This window comes from Chamaea fasciata, unplaced genomic scaffold (assembly GCF_029207755.1).
Source record: "Chamaea fasciata isolate MVZ Bird 193981 ecotype frontalis unplaced genomic scaffold, bChaFas1.0.hap1 SCAF_1018, whole genome shotgun sequence".
NCBI lineage: Eukaryota > Metazoa > Chordata > Aves > Passeriformes > Sylviidae > Chamaea > Chamaea fasciata.
The window spans coordinates 497-22,029 of record NW_027095103.1 but is presented as its reverse complement, the minus strand read 5'-3'; the positions used below and the strand labels follow the sequence as shown (position 1 = coordinate 22,029).

General features: G+C 54.3%; 2 protein-coding genes across 2 annotated transcripts; one reads left to right on the top strand and one right to left on the bottom strand.

Moving 5' to 3' along the window:
• The first annotated feature begins 353 nt into the window (after positions 1–353).
• On the top strand, positions 354–14,132 carry LOC136306130 (branched-chain alpha-ketoacid dehydrogenase kinase-like). The gene is given in 12 exon segments (XM_066174833.1): positions 354–410; positions 413–529; positions 1,464–1,532; positions 2,501–2,611; positions 3,822–3,869; positions 4,628–4,747; positions 5,504–5,602; positions 6,703–6,776; positions 9,073–9,201; positions 10,741–10,830; positions 11,797–11,952; positions 13,803–14,132. Coding segments are annotated over 12 exon segments (1,215 nt in total). The 3' UTR covers positions 13,948–14,132.
• A 1,804-nt stretch (positions 14,133–15,936) lies between these two features.
• LOC136284490 (high mobility group nucleosome-binding domain-containing protein 5-like) lies at positions 15,937–18,605 on the bottom strand. The gene is made up of 2 exons (XM_066174834.1): positions 18,340–18,605; positions 15,937–16,766 (listed from the first exon to the last, which is right to left on the bottom strand). Exons 1-2 carry the CDS (start codon positions 18,599–18,601, stop codon positions 16,435–16,437), a joined length of 594 nt encoding a protein of 197 aa, XP_066030931.1. The 5' UTR covers positions 18,602–18,605; the 3' UTR covers positions 15,937–16,434.
• Positions 18,606–21,533: the final 2,928 nt, after the last annotated feature.

Sequence of the window (21,533 nt, the reverse complement as noted above, 5' to 3'; positions counted from 1 at the left end):
CCCCATTAACCCTCTCCCCTCCCCATTAACCCTCTCCCCTCCCCATTAACCCTTTCCCCTCCCCATTAACCCTCTCCCCTCCCCATTAACCCTTTCCCCTCCCCATTAACCCTCTCCCCTCCCCATTAACCCTCTCCCCTCCCCATTAACCCTTTCCCCTCCCCATTAACCCTCTCCCCTCCCCATTAACCCTTTCCCCTCCCCATTAACCCTTTCCCCTCCCCATTAACCCTCTCCCCTCCCCATTAACCCTTTCCCCTCCCCATTAACCCTTTCCCCTCCCCATTAACCCTCTCCCCTCCCCGTTAACCCTTTCCCCACCCCCATTAACCCTTTCCCCGCCGATGCAGGAGATGCTGCGGCGGGTTCTGGGGGGCTCCCTGAGGGGGGCGGGGACGGCCCCCCCGCGCCCCCCCCCGCCCGCGCCGCCGCCGACCAGACGCAGACCCCGCCCGACCTGGCCCGGGAGCGCTGCAAGGCCGTCACCTCCTTCTACCACCAGCCCGCCATCGATGCCGCCGCCGAGAAGGTCGGAGACCCCGCCCCCAAATGGCCCGGAGACCCCGCCCCGAATTCCCGAAAAATCCCCAGAGACCCCGCCCCCAAATAGCCAAATTACCCTGGGAGACTCCGCCCCAAAATCCCCCCCCCCAAAAAATCCCCAGAGACCCCGCCCACAAGTTGCCCGGAGACCCCGCCCCAAATTACCCAAATTACCCCAGAGACCCCGCCCCAAATTACCCCGGAGACCCCGCCCCCAAATAACCCAGAGACCCCGCCCCAAATTACCCAAATTACCCCAGAGACCCCGCCTCCAAATTACCCCAAAATCTCTTTTTCTTCCCCAAAATCTCCTTTTTTTTTTCCCCAAAATCTCCTTTTCTTCCCCAAAATCTCCTTTTTTGCCCCAAAATCTCCTTTTTTTGCCCAAAATCTTCCTTTTTTTGCCCAAAATCTCCTTTTTTCCCCCAAAATCTCCTTTTTTTGCCCCAAAATCTCCTTTTCTTCCCCAAAATCTCCTTTTTTTCTGCCCAAAATCTCCTTTTTTCCCCCAAAATCTCCTTTTCTTCCCCAAAATCTCCTTTTTTTGCCCCAAAATCTCCTTTTCCTCCCCAAAATCTCCTTTTTCCCCCAAAATCTCCTTTCTTCCCCAAAATCTCCTTTTCTTCCCCAAAATCTCCTTTTTTTGCCCCAAAATCTCCTTTTTTCCCCCAAAATCTCCTTTTCTTCCCCAAAATCTCCTTTTTTTGCCCCAAAATCTCCTTTTTTTGCCCAAAATCTCCTTTTCCTCCCCAAAATCTCCTTTTTTTGCCCAAAATCTCCTTTTTTTGCCCCAAAATCTCCTTTTCTTCCCCAAAATCTCCTTTTTTTGCCCCAAAATCTCCTTTTTTTGCCCAAAATCTCCCTTTTTTTTGCCCAAAATCTCCTTTTTTCGCCCCAAAATCTCCTTTTTTTCCCCCCAGCCCTCGGTTCGCCTGACCCCCACCACCATGCTCTACTCGGGGCGCTCGCAGGACGGCAGCCACATCCTGGTGAGGGAGACCCCCGAATTTGGGGGGAAATTCCCAAAATTTGGGGGAATTTGGGAGGATTTGGAAGATCCCCAGAATTTAGAGGTGAAATCCCAAAAATTTTGGGGGTTTTTGGAGGTTTTTTTGGGGGAAATCCCAAAATTTTGAGGGAATTTGGGAAGATTTTGAGGGTTCCCAGAATTTAGAGGTGAATTCCCAAAAATTTGGGGATTTTGGGAGGTTTTTTAGGGGAAAATCCCAAAATTTTGGGGGATTCAGGAAAATTTTGAGGGTTTGGGGTGCCCAGAGTTTAGGGGGTGAAATTTGGGGGGAAAATCCCAAAAATTTGAGGGAATTTGGGAGGATTTTGAAGATCCCCAGAATTTAGGATTGAAATCCCAAAAATTTGGGGGAATTTTGGAGGAATTTTGGAGGAATTTGAGGATTTTGAGGGTCTCCAGAATTTAGAGGTGAATTCCCAAAAATTTGGGGGGTTTTGGGAGGTTTTTAGGGGAAAATCCCAAAATTTTGGGGAAATTTGGGAAGATTATGAGGGTCCCCAAAATTTGGGGGTGAAATTTTGGGGAAATTCCCAGAAATTTTGGGGGACTTGGGAGGATTTTTGGGACGGATTTCCCCAAATTTCGGGGGAAAATCCCAAAACTTTGGGGAATTTTGGAGGATTTTTGGATGGATTTCCCCAAATTTGGCTGATTTCCCCAAAATTTGATGTTTCGGGCGGTTGGGGGATCCCAAAATTTTGGGGAATTTGGGGGAAACTCCTTAAAACCTGAGGAATTTTTGAGAGCCCCAAAACCCGCCTCGAAATTTTGTCGATTTGGGCGACAAAAAAGAAGAACCAAGAAAACAAAAATTGAGGTCGAAAAAGAGATTTGGGGGTTCCCGAAACTCCCAAAAAAATCCGTGAGGGGGTGGGAAAGGTGCCGAAAAACTCGGGAATTGCCCAAATTTTGTGTTTTTCCCCCCAGAAAAGCGCCCGGTACCTGCAGCAGGAGCTGCCCGTGCGCATCGCCCACCGCATCCAGGGCTTCCGCCAGCTGCCCTTCATCATCGGCTGCAATCCCACCATCCTCCACGTGGTGAGAGGCGGGATCTCCGGCTGGGGGGGGGGAATCCCGAAATTCCCGGAGAAATGGCGAAATTCCCGCGGAAATCGGGAGAATTTGGGCGGAATCGGCGAAATTTCGAGGGGAAAGTCTTCAAAATTCAAGGCAAAAGTCTCAAATTTCTGAGGGGAAATCCCGGAATTCCCTGGGAATCCCGAAAATTTCACGGGAATCCCAAAAATTCTGAGAGGAATCCTGAAATTCCCGGAAAAATCGCGAAATCCCCAAGGAAATGGGAAAATTTGGGTGGAATCGGCAAAATTTCGACAGGAAAATCTTCAAAATTTCAGGGGAAAATCCTAAAATTTCCAGAGGAAAAACGTAAAATTCTGAGAGGAATCCCAAAAATTTCACGGGAATCCCAAAAATTCTGAGAGGAATCCTGAAATTCCCGGGAAAATCGCGAAATTCCTGAGGAAATCGGGAATTTGGGCTGGAATCGGCAAAATTTCAAGAGAAAAGTCCCCAAAATTTAAGGCAAAAGTCTCAAATTTCTGAGGGGAAATCCTGAAATTCCCTGGGAATCCCGAAAATTTCACGGGAATGCCAAAAATTCTGAGAGGAATCCTGAAATTCCCGGAAAAATCGCGAAATTTCTGAGGAAATGGGAAAATTTGGGTGGAATCGGCGAAATTTCATGGGGAAAATCTTCAAAATTTCGGGGGGAAATCCTAAAATTTCCAGGGGAAAAACATAAAATTCCCTGGGAATCCCGAAAATTCCTGGGGGAATCCTGAAATTCCCAGAAAAATCACGAAATCCCCGAGAATATCAGAAATTTTTAAACAGAATTTGCAAAATTTTGGCAAAAAAAATCTATAAAATTTTGGGGAAAAATCTTAAAATTTCCAGGGGAGACCCTGAAATTCTGAGGGGAATCCCAAAAATTTCCTGGGAATCCCAAAAATTTCTAAAAAAATCCCCAAAATTCCCAGAAAAATCGCGAAATTCCCGAGAAAACCAAAAATTTTTAAGCGGAATTCGCGAAATTTTGAGGGGAAAAAATCTCAAAATTTCGGGGGGAAATCCTAAAATTTCCAGGGGAAAAACGTAAAATTCTGAGGGGAATCCCAAAATTTCATGGGAATCCCCAAAATTCCCGGGGGGAATCCCGAAATTCCCGGGGACAAATCCCGAAGTTTGGGTTTTCTCCCGGAATTCTGAGTGCGTCCCCTCCCCCCAGCACGAGCTGTACATCCGCGCCTTCCAGAAACTGAGCGACTTCCCGCCGGTGAGTGACGCACCTGGGGACACCTGGGACACCTAAAATACACCTGGGGACACCTGGGACACCTGGGGACACCTGGGACACACCTGGGCACACCTGGGGACACCTGGGACACCTAAAATACACCTGGGGTCACCTGGGACACCTAAAATACACCTGGGGTCACCTGGGGACACCTGGGACACCTAAAATACACCTGGGGACACCTGGGGACACCTGGGGACACCTGGGGACACCTGGGGACACCTGGGGACAGCTGGGACACACCTGGGGACACCTGGGGACACCTGGGGACACCTGGGGACAGCTGGGGACAGCTGGGGACACCTGGGGACAGCTGGGACACACCTGGGGACACCTGGGCACACCTGGGGACACCTGGGACACACCTGGGACACACCTGGGGACACCTGGGGACACCTAAAATACACCTGGGGACACCTGGGGACACCTGGGACACCTGGGGACACCTAAAATACACCTGGGCACACTTGGGCACACCTGGGGGGTGAGAGACACACCTGGGCACACCTGGGAGCACCTGGGGGCACCTGGGACACACCTGGGCACACCTGGGGGCACCTAAAATACACCTGGGACACACCTGGGGACACCTGGGGACAACTGGGACACACCTGAGACACACCTGGGGATACCTGGGGACAGCTGGGACACACCTGGACACACCTGGGGACTCACCTGGGATACACCTGGGGACTCACCTGGGCACACCTGGGCACTGACCCGTCTCCCGTGCGCAGATCCAGGGGCGCAGCGACGAGTCCCAGTACTGCGCGCTGCTGCGGCAGCTGCTGGAGGATCACAAGGACGTGGTGACGCTGCTGGCCGAGGGGCTGAGGGAGTGCCGCAGGCACATCCAGGTAACCCCACCTGGGACAGGTGAGCCCACCTGGGACACACCTGGGACAGGTGACCTCACCTGTGGGGACACACACACACACACACACACACACACCTGCTGGCCGAGGGGCTGAGGGAGTGCCGCAGGCACATCCAGGTAACCCCACCTGGGACAGGTGAGCCCACCTGGGACACGCCTGGGACAGGTGACCCCACCTGGGACAGGTGACCTCACCTGGGACACACCTGGGACAGGTGAGCTCACCTGGGACACACCTGGGACAGGTGACCTCACCTGGGGCACACCTGTGATACACCTGTACATGTGGGAAGTCCCACCTGAGCCACACCCACTCACCTGTCCCTCACCTGTCTCTCACCTGTCTCACTTGTCTCTCCCCTGTCTCTCCCCTGTCTCACCTGTCTCTCACCTGTCTCTCACCTGTCTCTCACCTGTCTCTTATCTGTTCTCGTCTGTCTCACCTGTCTTACCTGTCACCTGTTTTCACCTGCCTCTCACCTGTCACACCTGTCTCCCCTGTCTCCCCTGTCTCCCCTGTCTCTCACCTGTCCCTCACCTGTCTCACCTGTCTCTCACCTGTCTCACCTGTGTCACCTGTGTCTCACCTGTCTCACCTGTCTCCCCTGTCTCTCCCCTGTCTCTCACCTGTCTCCCCTGTCCCTCCCCTGTCTCTCACCTGTCTCACCTGTGTCTCACCTGTCTCTCACCTGTCTCCCCTGTCTCACCTGTCCCTCCCCTGTCTCTCACCTGTCAGGACGAGCGGCTGCTGCGGCCGTTCCTGGACAAGACGCTGACCTCCCGGCTGGGCATGAGGATGCTGGCGGCGCATCACCTGGCGCTGCACGAGGACAAGGTGAGCTCACCTGGACGGACAGGTGCGTCCCCTGCCCAGGTGGGACAGGTACCCAGGTATCCTGGTTAATTCCCAGTTTTCCTGGGTTTTTTTCCCATTTTTCCGGTTTTTTTTTTAATTTTTTCCCATTTTTCTTGAGTTTTTTCCCATTTTTCCCGGTTTTTCCCCCAATTTTCCCCATTTCTCCCGAATTTTTCCAGTTTTCCCCATTTTTCCCTCTTTTTTTCCCATTTTTTCTGGGTTTTTTTCCATTTTTCCTGTTTGTTTTTTTTTTCCCATTTTTCCTGGGTTTTTTCCTATTTTTCGTGTTTTTTCCCCCATTTTTCCTGGTTTTTTTTCCCCATTTTTCCTGTTTTTTTTTTTCCCCATTTTTCCTGGTTTTTTCCCCCATTTTTCTTGGGTTTTTTTCCCGTTTTTCCTGTTTTTTTTTTTTTTTTATTTTCCCCATTTTTCCTGTTTTTTTTTCCCTGTTTTCCTGTGGTTTTTTTTCCCCATTTTTCCTGGGTTTTTTCCCCACTTTTCCTGTTTTTTTTCCCCATTTTTTCCCACTTTTTTTGCCATTTCTCCCCAATTTTTTCTTGTTTTTCCCCATTTTTTCCTCTTTTTCCCCATTTTTCCTCCTTTCCCCATTTTTCTGATTTTCCCCCCTTTTTTCCTGGATTTTTTTTTCCCATTTCCCCCCCATTTTTCCCATTTTTTCCTTTTTTTCCCCTATTTTCCCAATTTTTTCTAATTTTTCCCCATTTTTTCCCATTTTTTCTGGGTTTTTTTTCCCCAATTTTCCCCATTTTTTTCTCACTTTTCCCCCATTTTTCCCATTTTTTCTGATTTTTTCCCCCTTTTTTTCCCATGTTTTTCCTCGTTTCCCTGTTTTCCTATTTTCCCCGTTTCCCCATTTTCCCCATTTTTCCCATTTTTCCCCAATTTTTCCCATTTTTTTTCTCACTTTTCCCGCATTTTTCCCATTTTTTCTGGTTTTTTTTCCCTTTTTTCCCATGTTTTTCCTCGTTTCCCCATTTTCCCCATTTTTTCCCCAATTTTCCCCGTTTTTTTTCCTCACTTTTTCCCGTTTTTCCCGTTTCTCCCCCCAAAACTCGCAGCCGGATTTCGTCGGCATCATCTGCACCCGCCTGAGCCCCAAGAAACTCATCGAGAAGTGGGTGGACTTCGCCAGGTGAGCTCACCTGGGCACACCTGGGGTCACCTGGGGACACCTGGGGTCACCTGGGGACACCTGGGCACACCTTGAGGACACCTGGGGACACCTGGGGACACCTGGGCACACCTGGGGACACCTGGGGACACACCTGGGGACACCTGGGGACACCTGGGGACACCTGGGGACACACCTGGGGACACCTGGGGACACCTGGGGACACCTGGGCACACCTGGGGACACCTGGGCACACCTGGGCACACCTGGGCACACCTGGCAGGACACAGCAGCCAGCAGGTGACACTAGGCGACTGTGGCTGCCAGGTGAGGTCACACAGGTGAGGTCACACCAGGTGATGTCACACAGGTGAGGTCACACAGGTGAGGTCACACCCAGGTGAGGTCACACAGGTGAGGTCACATAGGTGAGGTCACACCCAGGTGAGGTCACACAGGTGAGGTCACACCAGGTGAGGTCACCCCAGGTGAGGTCACCCCAGGTGAGGTCACACAGGTGAGGTCACCCAGGTGAGGTCACACAGGTGAGATCACCCCAGGTGAGGTCACACAGGTGAGGTCACACCAGGTGAGGTCACCCAGGTGAGGTCACCCAGGTGAGGTCACACAGGTGAGATCACCCCAGGTGAGGTCACACCAGGTGAGGTCACTCAGGTGAGGTCACACAGGTGAGGTCACACAGGTGAGGTCACTCAGGTGAGGTCACTCAGGTGAGATCACCCCAGGTGAGGTCACACAGGTGAGGTCACACCAGGTGAGGTCACCCAGGTGAGGTCACACAGGTGAGGTCACCCAGGTGAGGTCACTCAGGTGAGGTCACACAGGTGAGGTCACACCAGGTGAGGTCACTCAGGTGAGGTCACAGCAGGTGAGGTCACCCAGGTGAGGTCACACCAGGTGAGGTCACTCAGGTGACGTCACACAGGTGAGGTCACACCAGGTGAGGTCACAGCGGTCACACCTGTGTCCTCAGGTGTTTGTGAGAGCACCTGAGCCCGTCAGGGGCCACGTGTCTGGGGTGACACTGAGTGAGCGCAGGTGTGTCACAGGTGTGTCTCAGGTGTGTCTCAGGTGTCTCTCACCTTTCTCAGGTGTGTCCCAGGTGTCTCTCACCTGTCTCAGGTGTGTCTCAGGTGTGTCCCAGGTGTGTCTCACCTGTCTCAGGTGTGTCCCAGGTGTCTCTCACCTGTCTCAGGTGTGTCTCAGGTGTGTCCCAGGTGTCTCTCACCTGTCTCAGGTGTGTCCCAGGTGTGTCTCAGGTGTGTCTCAGGTGTCTCACCAGTCTCAGGTGTCTCTTACCTGTGTCAGGCGTATCTCAGGTGTGTCCCAAGTGTGTCCCAGGCGTGTCCCAGGCGTGTCCCACCTGTCTCAGGTGTGTCTCAGGTGTGTCCCAGGTGTGTCCCAGGTGTCTCTCACCTGTCCCAGGCGTGTCTCACCTGTCTCAGGTGTGTCCCAGGCGTGTCCCAGGTGTGTCTCACCTGTCTCAGGTGTGTCCCAGGTGTCTCTCACCTGTCCCAGGCGTGTCTCACCTGTCTCAGGTGTGTCCCAGGCGTGTCCCAGGTGTGTCCCACCTGTCTCAGGTGTGTCCCAGGTGTGTCCCAGGCGTGTCCCAGGCGTGTCCCACCTGTCTCAGGTGTGTCCCAGGCGTGTCCCACCTGTCCCAGGTGTGTCTCAGGTGTGTCCCACCTGTCTCAGGCGTGTCCCAGGCGTGTCCCAGGCGTGTCCCACCTGTCTCAGGTGTGTCCCAGGTGTGTCCCACCTGTCTCAGGTGTGTCCCAGGCGTGTCCCACCTGTCCCAGGTGTGTCTCAGGTGTGTCCCACCTGTCTCAGGCGTGTCCCAGGCGTGTCCCAGGTGTGTCCCACCTGTCTCAGGTGTGTCCCAGGCATGTCCCACCTGTCTCAGGTGTGTCCCAGGCGTGTCCCACCTGTCTCAGGTGTGTCCCAGGTGTGTCCCACCTGTCCCAGGTGTGTCCCAGGTGTGTCCCACCTGTCTCAGGTGTGTCCCAGGTGTGTCCCACCTGTCTCAGGTGTGTCCCAGGTGTGTCCCACCTGTCTCAGGCGTGTCCCAGGTGTGTCCCACCTGTCTCAGGCGTGTCCCAGGTGTGTCCCACCTGTCTCAGGCGTGTCCCAGGTGTGTCCCACCTGTCCCAGGTGTGTCCCAGGTGTGTCTCACCTGTCCCAGGCGTGTCCCACCTGTCTCAGGTGTGTCCCAGGTGTGTCCCAGGCGTGTCCCACCTGTCCCAGGCGTGTCCCAGGCGTGTCCCACCTGTCTCAGGTGTGCCTGCCCCGCCCGCAGGCGCCTGTGCGAGCACCAGTACGGCAACGCCCCCCGCGTGCGCATCAACGGCCACGTGGCCGCGCGCTTCCCGTTCATCCCGCTGCCGCTGGACTACGTCCTGCCCGAGCTGCTCAAGAACGCCATGAGGTCGGCCCCGCCCCCCGGCTCCCGGCATTCCCGGGATTCCCGGAATTCCCGGAATTCTGGGGGATTTGGGGGGGAAATTTGGGGGGATTTTGGGGGATTTTAAGGAAATTTTGGGGGATTTTGCGGCATTTTTGGGGGGAAGTTTTGAGGGATTCCGGGAATTCTGGGGGGTGTCTGGGAATTCTGGGAATTCTGGGGGGTTCTGGGGATTCCGGGGAGATTTTGGAAATTTTGGGGGGTTTTTAGGGGATTTGGGGGAAATTTGGGGGGATTTGGGGGATTTTAAGGAAATTTTGGGGGAATTTTTGGGGATTCTGGGGGTTTTTGGGGAGATTTTGAGGGATTTGAGGGATTTTTGGAGATTTTGAGGGGATTTTGGGGGATTTTAAGGAAATTTTGGGAAGTTTTGCGGGATTTTTGGGGGGATTTTGGGGGAAGTTTTGAGGGATTCTGGGAATTCTGGGGGATTTGGGGGGATTTTGGGGGATTTGGGGGAAATTTTGGGGGAATTTTGGGGGATTTTGGGGGAAATTTTGGGGGATTTTGGTGGATTTCGGAGATTTTGGGGGATTTTAAAGAAAATTTTGGGGGATTTTGGAGAAACTTTGGGGGATTTTGGAGAAATTTTGGGGGATTTTGGAGAAATTTTGGGGGATTTGAGGGAATTTTGGGGAAAGTTTGGGGGAATTTGGGGGGATTTGGGGGAAATTTTGAGGGATTTTAAGGAAACGTTGAGGGATTTTTGGGGTAGTTTGGGGAATTTTTTGGGAAATTTTTGGGAATTTTTGGGATTTGGGGAAATTTTGGGGCATTTTGGGGGAATTTTGATGGATTTTTGGAGGCTTTTGGGGGAATTTTGGGGAATTTTGGAGAATTTTGGGGGAATTTGGGGGAATTTGGGGTTCCCAGGTGACCCCGGTGACATTTAGGGGAGGATTTGGGGAATTTTTTTGGAATTTTTTGGGAATTTTGGGGAATTTTTTGGGAATTTTTTGGGAATTTTTTGGGAATTTTGGGAGAATTTTGCGGGAATTTTTGGGGAATTTTTTGGGAATTTTTTGGAAATTTTTGGGGAATTTTGGGAGAACTTTTTGGGAATTTTGGGGGGAATTTTTTGGGAATTTTTTGGGGAATTTTGGGGGAATTTGGGGGGGAATTTTGGGGGAATTGGGGGAATGTGGGGTTCCCAGGTGACCCCGGTGACATTGTGAGGAGGATTTGGGGAATTTTTTGGGAATTTTGGGGAAATTTTGGGGGAATTTTTGGGGAACTTTTTGGGAATTTTTGGGGGAATTTTTTGGGAATTTTGGGGGAATTTTTTGGGAATATTTTGGGAATTTTTTGGGAATTTTGGGAGAACTTTTTGGGAATTTTTGGGGGGAGTTTTTTGGGAATTTTTTGGGGAATTTTGGGGGGAATTTTTTGGGAATTTTTTGGGGCAATTTTTTGGGAATTTTTTTTGGGAATTTTGGGGAACTTTGGGGGAATTTGGGGACCGTTGGGTTCCCAGGTGACCCCGGTGACCTTTGGGGCCGCCAGGGCCACCATGGAGTCGCACCTGGACACGCCCTACAACGTCCCCGACATCGTGGTGACCATCGCCAACAACGACATCGACCTCGTCATCCGGTAACCGCCCCCGGGGGTCCCCAAAGTGTCCCCAAACGTCCCCAAAGTGTCCCCAAAGTGTCCCCAGGTGTCCCAGGTGTCCCCAGGTGTCCCCAGGTGTCCTCAAGGTGTCCCCAAGGTCCCCAAAACTTCCCAGTGTCCCCAGAGGGTCCTTGAAGAGTTCTCGAAGTGTCCCCAAAGTGTCCCCAAAGTGTCCCCAGTGTCCCCAGGTGTGTCCCAGGTGTCCCCAAAGTGTCCCCAGGTGTCCCCAGGTGTGTCCCAGGTGTCCCCAAGTGTCCCCAGGTGTATTTTAGGTGTCCCCAGGTGTCCCCAGGTGTCCCCAAGTGTCCCCAAAGTGTCCCCAAAATGTCCCTAGAGTGTCCCCAGCCGTCCCCAGGTGTCCCCAGGTGTCCCCAGGTGTCCCCAAGTGTCCCCAAAGTGTCCCCAAAATGTCCCTAGAGTGTCCCCAGCCGTCCCCAGGTGTCCCCAGCTGTCCCCAGGTGTCCCCAGGTGTCCCCAGGTGTCCCCAGGTGTATTTTAGGTGTCCCAGCCGTCCCCAGGTGTCCCCAGCTGTCCCCAGCTGTCCCCAGCTGTCCCCAGCTGTCCCCAGGTGTCCCCAGGTGTCCCCAGGTGTATTTTAGGTGTCCCCAGCTGTCCCCAGGTGTCCCCAGGGTGTCCCCGGGGTGTCCCCAGGTGTCCCAGGTGTCCCCAGCTGTCCCCAGGTGTATTTTAGGTGTCCCCAGGTGTCCCCAGGTGTCCCCAGCTGTCCCCAGGTGTCCCCAGGTGTATTTTAGGTGCCCCCCAGGTGTCCCCGCTGTCCCCAGCTGTCCCCAGCTGTCCCCAAGTGTCCCCAGGTGTCCCCAAGTGCCCCCCAGGTGTCCCTGCTGTCCCCAGGTGCCCCCAGGTGTCCCCAGGTGTATTTTAGGTGTCCCCAGGTGCCCCCCCGGTGTCCCCGCTGTCCCCAAGCGTCCCCGGCCGCCCCCGCAGGATCTCGGACCGCGGCGGCGGCGTGCCGCACGAGCTGCTGGACAAGGTGACCGAGTATCACTTCAGCACGGCCGAGGCCAGCGCGCAGGACCCGCGCCTGGGGGGGCCCTTCCGCGGCCTGATGGACGCCGGCGGCCAGGCCGGGCCCATGCACGGGTCGGCCGGAGCCCCACGCCCGGGGGAGGGGGGGAAATACCCCGGGGGGGGGAAAAAATACCCCGGGGGGGGATAAAATACCCCGGGGGGGGCAAAAAATTACCTGGGGGGGGGAAAAATACCCCGGGGGGGGCAAAAAATTACCTGGGGGGGGATAAAATACCCCGGGGGGGGAAAAAAATACCCCGGGGGGGGCAAAAAATTACCTGGGGAGGATAAAATACCCCGGGGGGGGCAAAAAATTACCTGGGGGGGATAAAATACCCCGGGGGGGGCAAAAAATTACCTGGGGGGGATAAAATACCCCGGGGGGGGGAAAAAATTACCTGGGGGGGATAAAATACCCCGGGGGGGGAAGAAATAACCCGGGGGGGGAAAAAATACCCCGGGGGGGGGGGGAAAATAACCCGGGGGGGGGGGGGAAAATAACTGGGGGGGGGGTAAAAAATAACCCGGGGGGGGGAAAAGCACCTGGGGGAGACCAAAAATACCCGGGGGGGGGAATAATAACCCGGGGAGACCAAAAATATCCGGGGGGGGAGGAAAAATAACCGGGGGGGGGTAAAAAAATAACCGGGGGGGAGGAAAATACCCGGGGGGGGCAAAAAATAACAGGGCGGACCCCAACTCAAATTGGGGAGATTCCACTAAAGTGGGGAGACCCCCAGGGTGGGGGGGGGTTGGGGATATTTGGGGATTTTTTGGGGGATTTTTGGGGATTTTTGGGGATTTTTTGGGGGATTTTTGGGGATTTTTTGGGGATTTTTGGGGATTTTTTGGGGATTTTTTGGGGATTTTTGGGGATTTTTGGGGGATTTTTTGGGGATTTTGGGGGGATTTTTGGGGATTTTTTGGGGATTTTTTGGGGATTTTGGGGATTTTTTAGGGGATTTTTTGGGGATTTTTTGGGATTTTTTGGGATTTTTTGGGGGATTTTTGGGGATTTTTTGGGGATTTTTTGGGGATTTTTGGGGGGGATTTTTTGGGGGATTTTTGGGGATTTTTTGGGGATTTTTTGGGGATTTTTTGGGATTTTTTAGGGGATTTTTTGGGGATTTTTTGGGATTTTTTAGGGGATTTTTTGGGGGATTTTTGGGGATTTTTTGGGGATTTTTTGGAGATTTTTGGGGATTTTTTTGGGGATTTTTTGGGGATTTTTTGGGGATTTTTTGGGGGATTTTTGGGATTTTTTGGGGGGATTTTTGGGGGATTTTTGGGGACTTTTTGGGGATTTTTTGGGGGATTTTTTGGGGATTTTTGGGGGGATTTTTTGGGATTTTTGGGGGATTTTTGGGGATTCTGGGGATTTTTTGGGGATTTTTTGGGGGATTTTTGGGGGATTTTTGGGGGGATTTTTGGGGGATTTTTTGGGGGATTTTTTGGGGGATTTTTTGGGGGATTTTTTGGGGATTTTTTGGGGGATTTTTTGGGGGATTTTTTTGGGGATTTTTTGGGGATTTTTTGGGGGGATTTTTTGGGGAATTTTTTGGGGATTTTTGGGAACGTTCGGTGCCCCCCAACTTCAGCTTCGGGGTAAATTCGGGATTTGGGGGTTTTTGATGAAATCTCTCGTATTCGACGCGATCTTTTGGGGGAAATTTTTGGGAATTTTTTTTGTATCTTTGGGAACATTTTGGGAACCTTTTTTTCAGGGAACGCTCAACAAAATCCATTTTTTTTTCCGGGAACGCCGCCAGCTTCGGCTCCGGGATAAATCCGGCGATTTCGGGGGTTTTTTGATGAAATTTGACGGGAATTTTTTTTTTTTTTTTGGGCGAATTTTGGAATTTTTGGGAACGTTTTTTTCGGGAAACGCTCACGAGTTTTTTTTTTTTGGGAACGCCCCCCAGGTTCGGCTTCGGGCTGCCGACGTCGCGCGCCTACGCCGAGTACCTGGGGGGCTCCCTGGTGCTGCAGTCGCTGCAGGGCGTCGGCACCGACGTCTACCTGAGGCTGCGGCACATCGACGGCAAGGCCGAGAGCTTCCGCATCTAGGGGGAGGGGCTTCGGCCAGGGGGAGGGGCCTCCCCCCCCCCCCCAAAACCCTCCCCCCTCGGAAACTCGGGGGTTCGCTCACGGCGATCGAGGAGAACCTCCCGACGTTGGACTTTTGGTTGGACCTTCCGAAGGTCCGAAATTTGGGGGTTCGGGGTCATTAAAATGGTGGAGAACTCGTTAAAGTCGGCGGGGTTTTGGTCGTCGAAACAGTGGAGAACCTCCCAAAGTTGGGTTTGGGTCATTGGGGTCAAGAAGAACCTCCCAAAGTTGGGTTTGGGTCATCAGAACCATGGAGAACCTTCCAAAGTTGGACTTTCTCTAATGAGGTTCTCCAAGGAAATGCCCAAAGTTGGGTTTGGGTCATCGAGACCATGGAGAACCTCCCAAAGTTGGGTTTGGGTCATCGAGACCGTGGAGAACCTCCCAAAGTTGGGTTTGGGTCATTGGGGTCAAGAAGAACCTCCCAAAGTTGGGTTTGGGTCATTGGGGTCAAGAAGAACCTTCCAAAGTTGGGTTTGGGTCATCAGAATCATGGAGAACCTTCCAAAGTTGGACTTTTAGGTCATTGGACCCTCCAGAGTTGGGTTTGGGTCATCGAGACCATGGAGAACCTTCCAAAGTTTGGTTTGGGTCATTGGGGTCAAGAAGAACCTTCCAAAGTTGGGTTTGGGTCATTGGGGTCAAGAAGAACCTCCCAAAGTTGGGTTTGGGTCATCAAGACCATGGAGAACCTTCCAAAGTTGGGTTTGGGTCATTGGGGTCAAGAAGAACCTCCCAAAGTTGGGTTTGGGTCATCAGAATCATGGAGAACCTTCCAAAGTTGGGTTTGGGTCATCGAGACCGTGGAGAACCTCCCAAAGTTGGGTTTGGGTCATCGAGACCATGGAGAACCTTCCAAAGTTTGGTTTGGGTCATTGGGGTCAAGAAGAACCTTCCAAAGTTGGGTTTGGGTCATCAAGACCATGGAGAACCTTCCAAAGTTGGGTTTGGGTCATCGAGACCATGGAGAACCTTCCAAAGTTGGGTTTGGGTCATTGGGGTCAAGAAGAACCTTCCAAAGTTGGGTTTGGGTCATCAAGACCATGGAGAACCTTCCAAAGTTGGGTTTGGGTCATTGGGGTCAAGAAGAACCTTCCAAAGTTGGGTTTGGGTCATCAGAATCATGGAGAACCTTCCAAAGTTGGACTTTTAGGTCATTGGACCCTCCAGAGTTGGGTTTGGGTCATCGAGACCATGGAGAACCTCCCAAAGTTGGACTTTCTCTATTGAGGTTCTCCAAGGAAATGCCCAAAGTTGGGTTTGGGCCATTGAGACCATAGAGAACCTTCCAAAGTTGGGTTTGGGTCATCGAGACCATGGAGAACCTTCCAAAGTTGGGTTTGGGTCATCGAGACCGTGGAGAACCTTCCAAAGTTGGGTTTGGGTCATTGGGGTCAAGAAGAACCTTCCAGAGTTGGGTTTGGGTCATCATGGAGAACCTTCCAAAGTTGGGTTTGGGTCATTGGGGTCAAGAAGAACCTTCCAAAGTTGGGTTTGGGTCATCGAGACCATGGAGAACCTCCCAAAGTTGGGTTTGGGTCATCGAGACCAAGGAGAACCTCCCAAAGTTGGGTTTGGGTCATCGAAACCGTGGAGAATGTCGCAAAGTGGACACGGCTCGTCGCAGAGGTCAAGGCCGCCCTCCCAAAGTGGACATTGGTCATCGTGGAGGTCAAGGAGAACCAAAGCTGGACATTGGTCATTGTCGGGTCAAGGCCACGCCCCCCCAGAGTGACCATTGGTCATCATGGCGGTCAAGGCCACGCCCCCCCCGAGTGACCATTGGTCATCGTTGGGTCAAGGCCACACCCCCCAGAGTGACCATTGCTCATTGTTGAGTCAAGGCCACGCCCACTCCAGCCGCTGACCGTCGCTGCCCCTCCCCCACCCCACAGACATTAACCATCCACTAATTAACATTCATTAATTAACGAGGCCACGCCCACATTACCGCTGCAGCTGCGCTGAGGGGGCGGGGCTTTATTGGGGGAGGGGCGAGGGGGGAGGAGCCAACTCGGGACCGATTTGGGCGGTTTTCGACCCAAAATCCTTCATCGTCTTCATCATCATCATCATCTTCATCTTCATCATGGAGATCCAAAAATCCGTTTTGGGCGTTTTTCGACCCAAAATCCTTCATCGTCTTCATCTTCATCATCATCTTCATCATGGAGGTCCAAAAATCCGTTTTGGGCGTTTTTCGACCCAAAATCCTTCGTCGTCTTCATCATCATCATCATCTTCATCATGGAGATCCAAAAATCCGTTTTGGGCGTTTTTCGACCCAAAATCCTTCATCGTCTTCATCATCATCATCATCTTCATCATGGAGGTCCAAAAATCCATTTTGGGCGTTTTTCGACCCAAAATCCTTCGTCGTCCTTCATCTTCATCACCTCCGCCATCTTCCTCTCCACCTTCCTCCTCCCTCGGCCCCTCCCCACCCTAATCTTCATCCCCTCCTCCCTCCTCATCCTCGGGGCCTTCAGCGCCTTCGTCTTCCTGTTCCTCGGCGTTTTCTTCCTCGGTTTTGGGTTCTCCTTCCTCATCCTCGGCGTTTTCTTCCTCATTTTTGGGTTCTCCTTCCTCTTCCTCGGCGTTTTCTTCCTCATTTTTGGGTTGTCCTTCATCATCTTCGGCGTTTTCTTCCTCGGTTTTGGGTTCTCCTTCCTCCTCCTCCTCCTCCTCGTGGCGGCGCGCGCGCGGCGCCTCCGGCCGGCAGCAGGCGCAGTCCGAGCGGTGCGCGGGGGCGGCGTCGCGCTGCGGGTCGTAGAAATCTGGGCGGAGAAACGGGAAAATGGGGAATTTGGGGGAAATTTGGGGGAAATTTGGGGGAAAAATGGGAAATTTGGGGGAAATTTGGGGAAAAATTGGGGAAAAATTGGGAAAATTGGGGAAAAATTGGGGAATTTGGGGAAAAATTGGGAAATTTGGGGAATAATTGGGGGGAAATTGAGGGAAAAATGGGGGAAATGGGGGAAATGGGGAAAACGGGAAAAATTGGGGCAAAATGGGAAAATTGGGGGGAAAATTGGGGGAAAAATGGGGGAAATTGGGGAAAATGGGGAAAAATGGGAAATTTGGGGGAAAATGGGGGGAAATGGGGAAAATTGGGGGGGAAAGTGAGGGGGAAATGGGGAAAATGGGAAAATTGGGGCAAAATGGGAAAATTGGGGGGAAAATGGGGAAAAATGGGAAATTTGGGGGAAAAATTGGGGGAAAATGGGGAAATTGGGAAAAATTGGGGGGAAATGGGGAAAATGGGAAAAATTGGGGGAAATTTGGGGGGGAAATTGAGGGGAAAATGGGGAGAAATGGGAAAAAATGGGGGGAAAGGGATAAAATGGGAAAAATTGGGAAAAATTTTGGAGAAAAATGGGGAAATTTGGGAAAAAAGGGGGGGAAATGGGGGAAAAATGGAAAAAAGTGGGGGAAAATTTGGGGGAAAAATGGGTAAAAAAATTGGGAAAATTTTGGGGAAAATTGGGGGAAAATGGAATAAAAGTTGAGGGGGAAATGGGAAAAAAATGGGGGGAAATTGGGGAAAAATGGGAAAAATCGGGGGGGGAATGGGGATAAAAGGATAAAATTTGGGGGGAAATGGGAAAAATGGGAAAAATTTGGGAAGAAATGGGAAAAAGGATAAAATTTGGGGAAAAAATGGGGAAAAATGGGAAAAATCTGGGGGAAAACAGGGAACAGGTAAAAATATGGGGAAAAAACGGGAAAATCGGTGGAAAATGGGAAAAATCTTGGGGGAAATGGGGAAAAAAGGATAAAATTGGGGGGAAAAAATGGGAAAAATTTGGGAAGAAATGGGGAAAAGGGAAAAATCTGGGAGAAAATGGGGGAAAAGGATAAAATTTGGGGAAAAAAATGGGAAAAAACGGGAAAAATTTGGGAAGAAATGGGAAAAAAGGGGAAAAAGGGAAAAACAGGAAAATATCCGCCAAAAAATGCCGGAAGTGACCCTTGGAGTGACCCTTGGAGTGACCACTGGAGTGACCACTGGAGTGACCGCTGACCGCCTGGCCGGACATCACAGCGGTCACTCACTGAAGGAAGGGTCATAATGCCTGGGAAAAACGGGGAAAAAATCCCAAAAAAACCCCCTGGAGTGACCACTGGAGTGACCACTGGAGTGACCACTGGAGTGACCACTGAAGTGACCGCTGACCGCCCGGCTGGACATCACAGCGGTCACTCACTGAAGAAAGGGTCATAAAAACCCGGGAAAAACGGGGAAAAAATCCCAAAAAAAAACCCCTGGAGTGACCACTGGAGTGACCGCTGGAGTGACCACTGGAGTGACCGCTGACCGCCCGGCCGGACGCAGGAGCGGTCACTCACCGAAAGGGCCCGGCCGGGGCGGCCCCTCCAGCCCCTCGAGGACGGCGAGCAGCACGCGGCACGTCCGGTCGCCTTTGGCCGCGGCCAGAGCGCGGAGTCGCCGCGTCCAGCCCGAGCCGCCCGGACGTCCGAGCGCGGCCACCTCGGGCTCGGACACGGCTCCGGCCGCTCTCAGGCCGGCCAGCAGCGCCGAGGCGGGGACGGAGTCCAGGCGGCGATCCAGGCCGCGGCCGCCGGCCTGGACGCGCTCCAGCGCCGACATGGCGCTGAGTGGACACGGAGTGGACACTGAGTGGACACTGGGGGTGGACACGGAGTGGACACTGGACACTGGGGGTGGACACGGAGTGGACACTGGACACTGAGGATGAACATGGAGTGGACACTGGGAGTGGACACTGGACACTGGGGGGGACACTGGGGGTGGACACGGGGTGGACACTGGAAGTGGACACGGGGTGGACACTGGGGGTGGACACTGGGAGTGGACACTGGGAGTAGACACTGGGGATGGACACTGAGTGGACACTGGGAGAGGACACTGAGTGGACACTGGACACTGAGAGTGGACACAGGGGTGGACACTGGACACTGAGTGGACACTGAGAGTGGACATTGGGAGTGGACACTGAGAGTGGACACTGGACACTGGGGTGGACACAGAGTGGACACAAAGTGGACACGGGGTGGACACTGGGAGTGGACACTGGGAGTGGACACTGGACACTGGGGTGGACACGGGGTGGACACTGGGAGTGGACACTGGGGGGGGACACTGGACATGAGGTGGACGCTGGGAGTGGACACTGAGAGTGGACACAGAGTGGACACGGGGTGGACACTGGGAGTGGACATTGGGAGTGGACACTGGACACTGAGAGTGGACACTGGGGGTGGACACAGGGATACAGAACCCCCTCCCCCACGCCCTCTGTGGGGTCTGTCCCCTATAGAGCCCCTCCCCCGGCCCCTATAGAGCCCCTCCCCCGGCCCCTATAGAGCCCCTCCCCCATCCCCTATAGAGCCCCTCCCCCGGCCCCTATAGAGCCCCTCCCCCATCCCCTATAGAGCCCCTCCCCCATCCCCTATAGAGCCCCTCCCCCGGCCCCTATAGAGCCCCTCCCCCATCCCCTATAGAGCCCCTCCCCCGGCCCCTATAGAGCCCCTCCCCCGGCCCCTATAGAGCCCCTCCCCCATCCCCTATAGAGCCCCTCCCCCATCCCCTATAGAGCCCCTCCCCCGGCCCCTATAGAGCCCCTCCCCCATCCCCTATAGAGCCCCTCCCCCGGCCCCTATAGAGCCCCTCCCCCATCCCCTATAGAGCCCCTCCCCCATCCCCTATAGAGCCCCTCCCCCGGCCCCTATAGAGCCCCTCCCCCGGCCCCTATAGAGCCCCTCCCCCATCCCCTATAGAGCCCCTCCCCCATCCCCTATAGAGCCCCTCCCCCGGCCCCTATAGAGCCCCTCCCCTCTCCCCTATAGAGCCCCTCCCCCGGCCCCTATAGAGCCCCTCCCCCATCCCCTATAGAGCCCCTCCCCCGGCCCCTATAGAGCCCCTCCCCCATCCCCTATAGAGCCCCTCCCCCATCCCCTATAGAGCCCCTCCCCTCTCCCCTATAGAGCCCCTCCCCCCATCCCCTATAGAGCCCCTCCCCCATCCCCTATAGAGCCCCTCCCCCGGCCCCTATAGAGCCCCTCCCCCGGCCCCTATAGAGCCCCTCCCCCATCCCCTATAGAGCCCCTCTCCCGGCCCCTATAGAGCCCCTCTCCCGGCCCCTATAGAGCCCCTCCCCCGGCCCCTATAGAGCCCCTCCCCCGGCCCCTATAGAGCCCCTCCCCCATCCCCTATAGAGCCCCTCCCCCATCCCCTATAGAGCCCCTCCCCCGGCCCCTATAGAGCCCCTCCCCCGGCCCCTATAGAGCCCCTCCCCCATCCCCTATAGAGCCCCTCCCCCATCCCCTATAGAGCCCCTCCCCCGGCCCCTATAGAGCCCCTCCCCCGGCCCCTATAGAGCCCCTCCCCTCTCCCCTATAGAGCCCCTCCCCCGGCCCCTATAGAGCCCCTCCCCCATCCCCTATAGAGCCCCTCCCCCGGCCCCTATAGAGCCCCTCCCCCATCCCCTATAGAGCCCCTCCCCCATCCCCTATAGAGCCCCTCCCCCATCCCCTATAGAGCCCCTCCCCTCTCCCCTATAGAGCCCCTCCCCCCATCCCCTATAGAGCCCCTCCCCCATCCCCTATAGAGCCCCTCCCCCGGCCCCTATAGAGCCCCTCCCCCATCCCCTATAGAGCCCCTCCCCCATCCCCTATAGAGCCCCTCCCCCGGCCCCTATAGAGCCCCTCCCCTCTCCCCTATAGAGCCCCTCCCCCGGCCCCTATAGAGCCCCTCCCCCATCCCCTATAGAGCCCCTCCCCCGGCCCCTATAGAGCCCCTCCCCCGGCCCCTATAGAGCCCCTCCCCCGGCCCCTATAGAGCCCCTCCCCCATCCCCTATAGAGCCCCTCCCCCATCCCCTATAGAGCCCCTCCCCTCTCCCCTATAGAGCCCCTCCCCCCATCCCCTATAGAGCCCCTCCCCCATCCCCTATAGAGCCCCTCCCCCGGCCCCTATAGAGCCCCTCCCCCGGCCCCTATAGAGCCCCTCCCCCATCCCCTATAGAGCCCCTCTCCCGGCCCCTATAGAGCCCCTCCCCCATCCCCTATAGAGCCCCTCCCCCGGCCCCTATAGAGCCCCCCGGTACCTGCCCGGGCCCCTATGGGCTCCCGGCCCCTATAGAATCCCGGCCCCTATAGAATCCCGGCCCCTATGGGCTCCCCCCGCTATTTACAGCCCCGACCTTTACGGGCCCCGCCCCCCCCTCTGACGTCACAAGGGGGCGCGCCATAGGCGCCGCCCCCCTCCCCCACCGGGGCCGCGCGGCGTCCTTTAGGGGCTCCATAGGGGCCTATGGGGGTTCACAGGGGTTCTATAGGGTCCCATCGGGGTTTATGGGGTGCTATAGGGTCCCATAGGGGTTCATAGGGGTTCCAGAAGGTTCCATAGGGGTCCATAGGAGTTCTATAGGGTCCCATAGGGGTTTATAGGAGTTCTAGAGGGTTCTATGGGGGTTTATAGGGGATCTATAGGGTCCCATAGGGGTTTTATAGGGTCTCATAGGGGTCCATAGGAGTTCTATAGGGTCCTGTAGGGGTTTA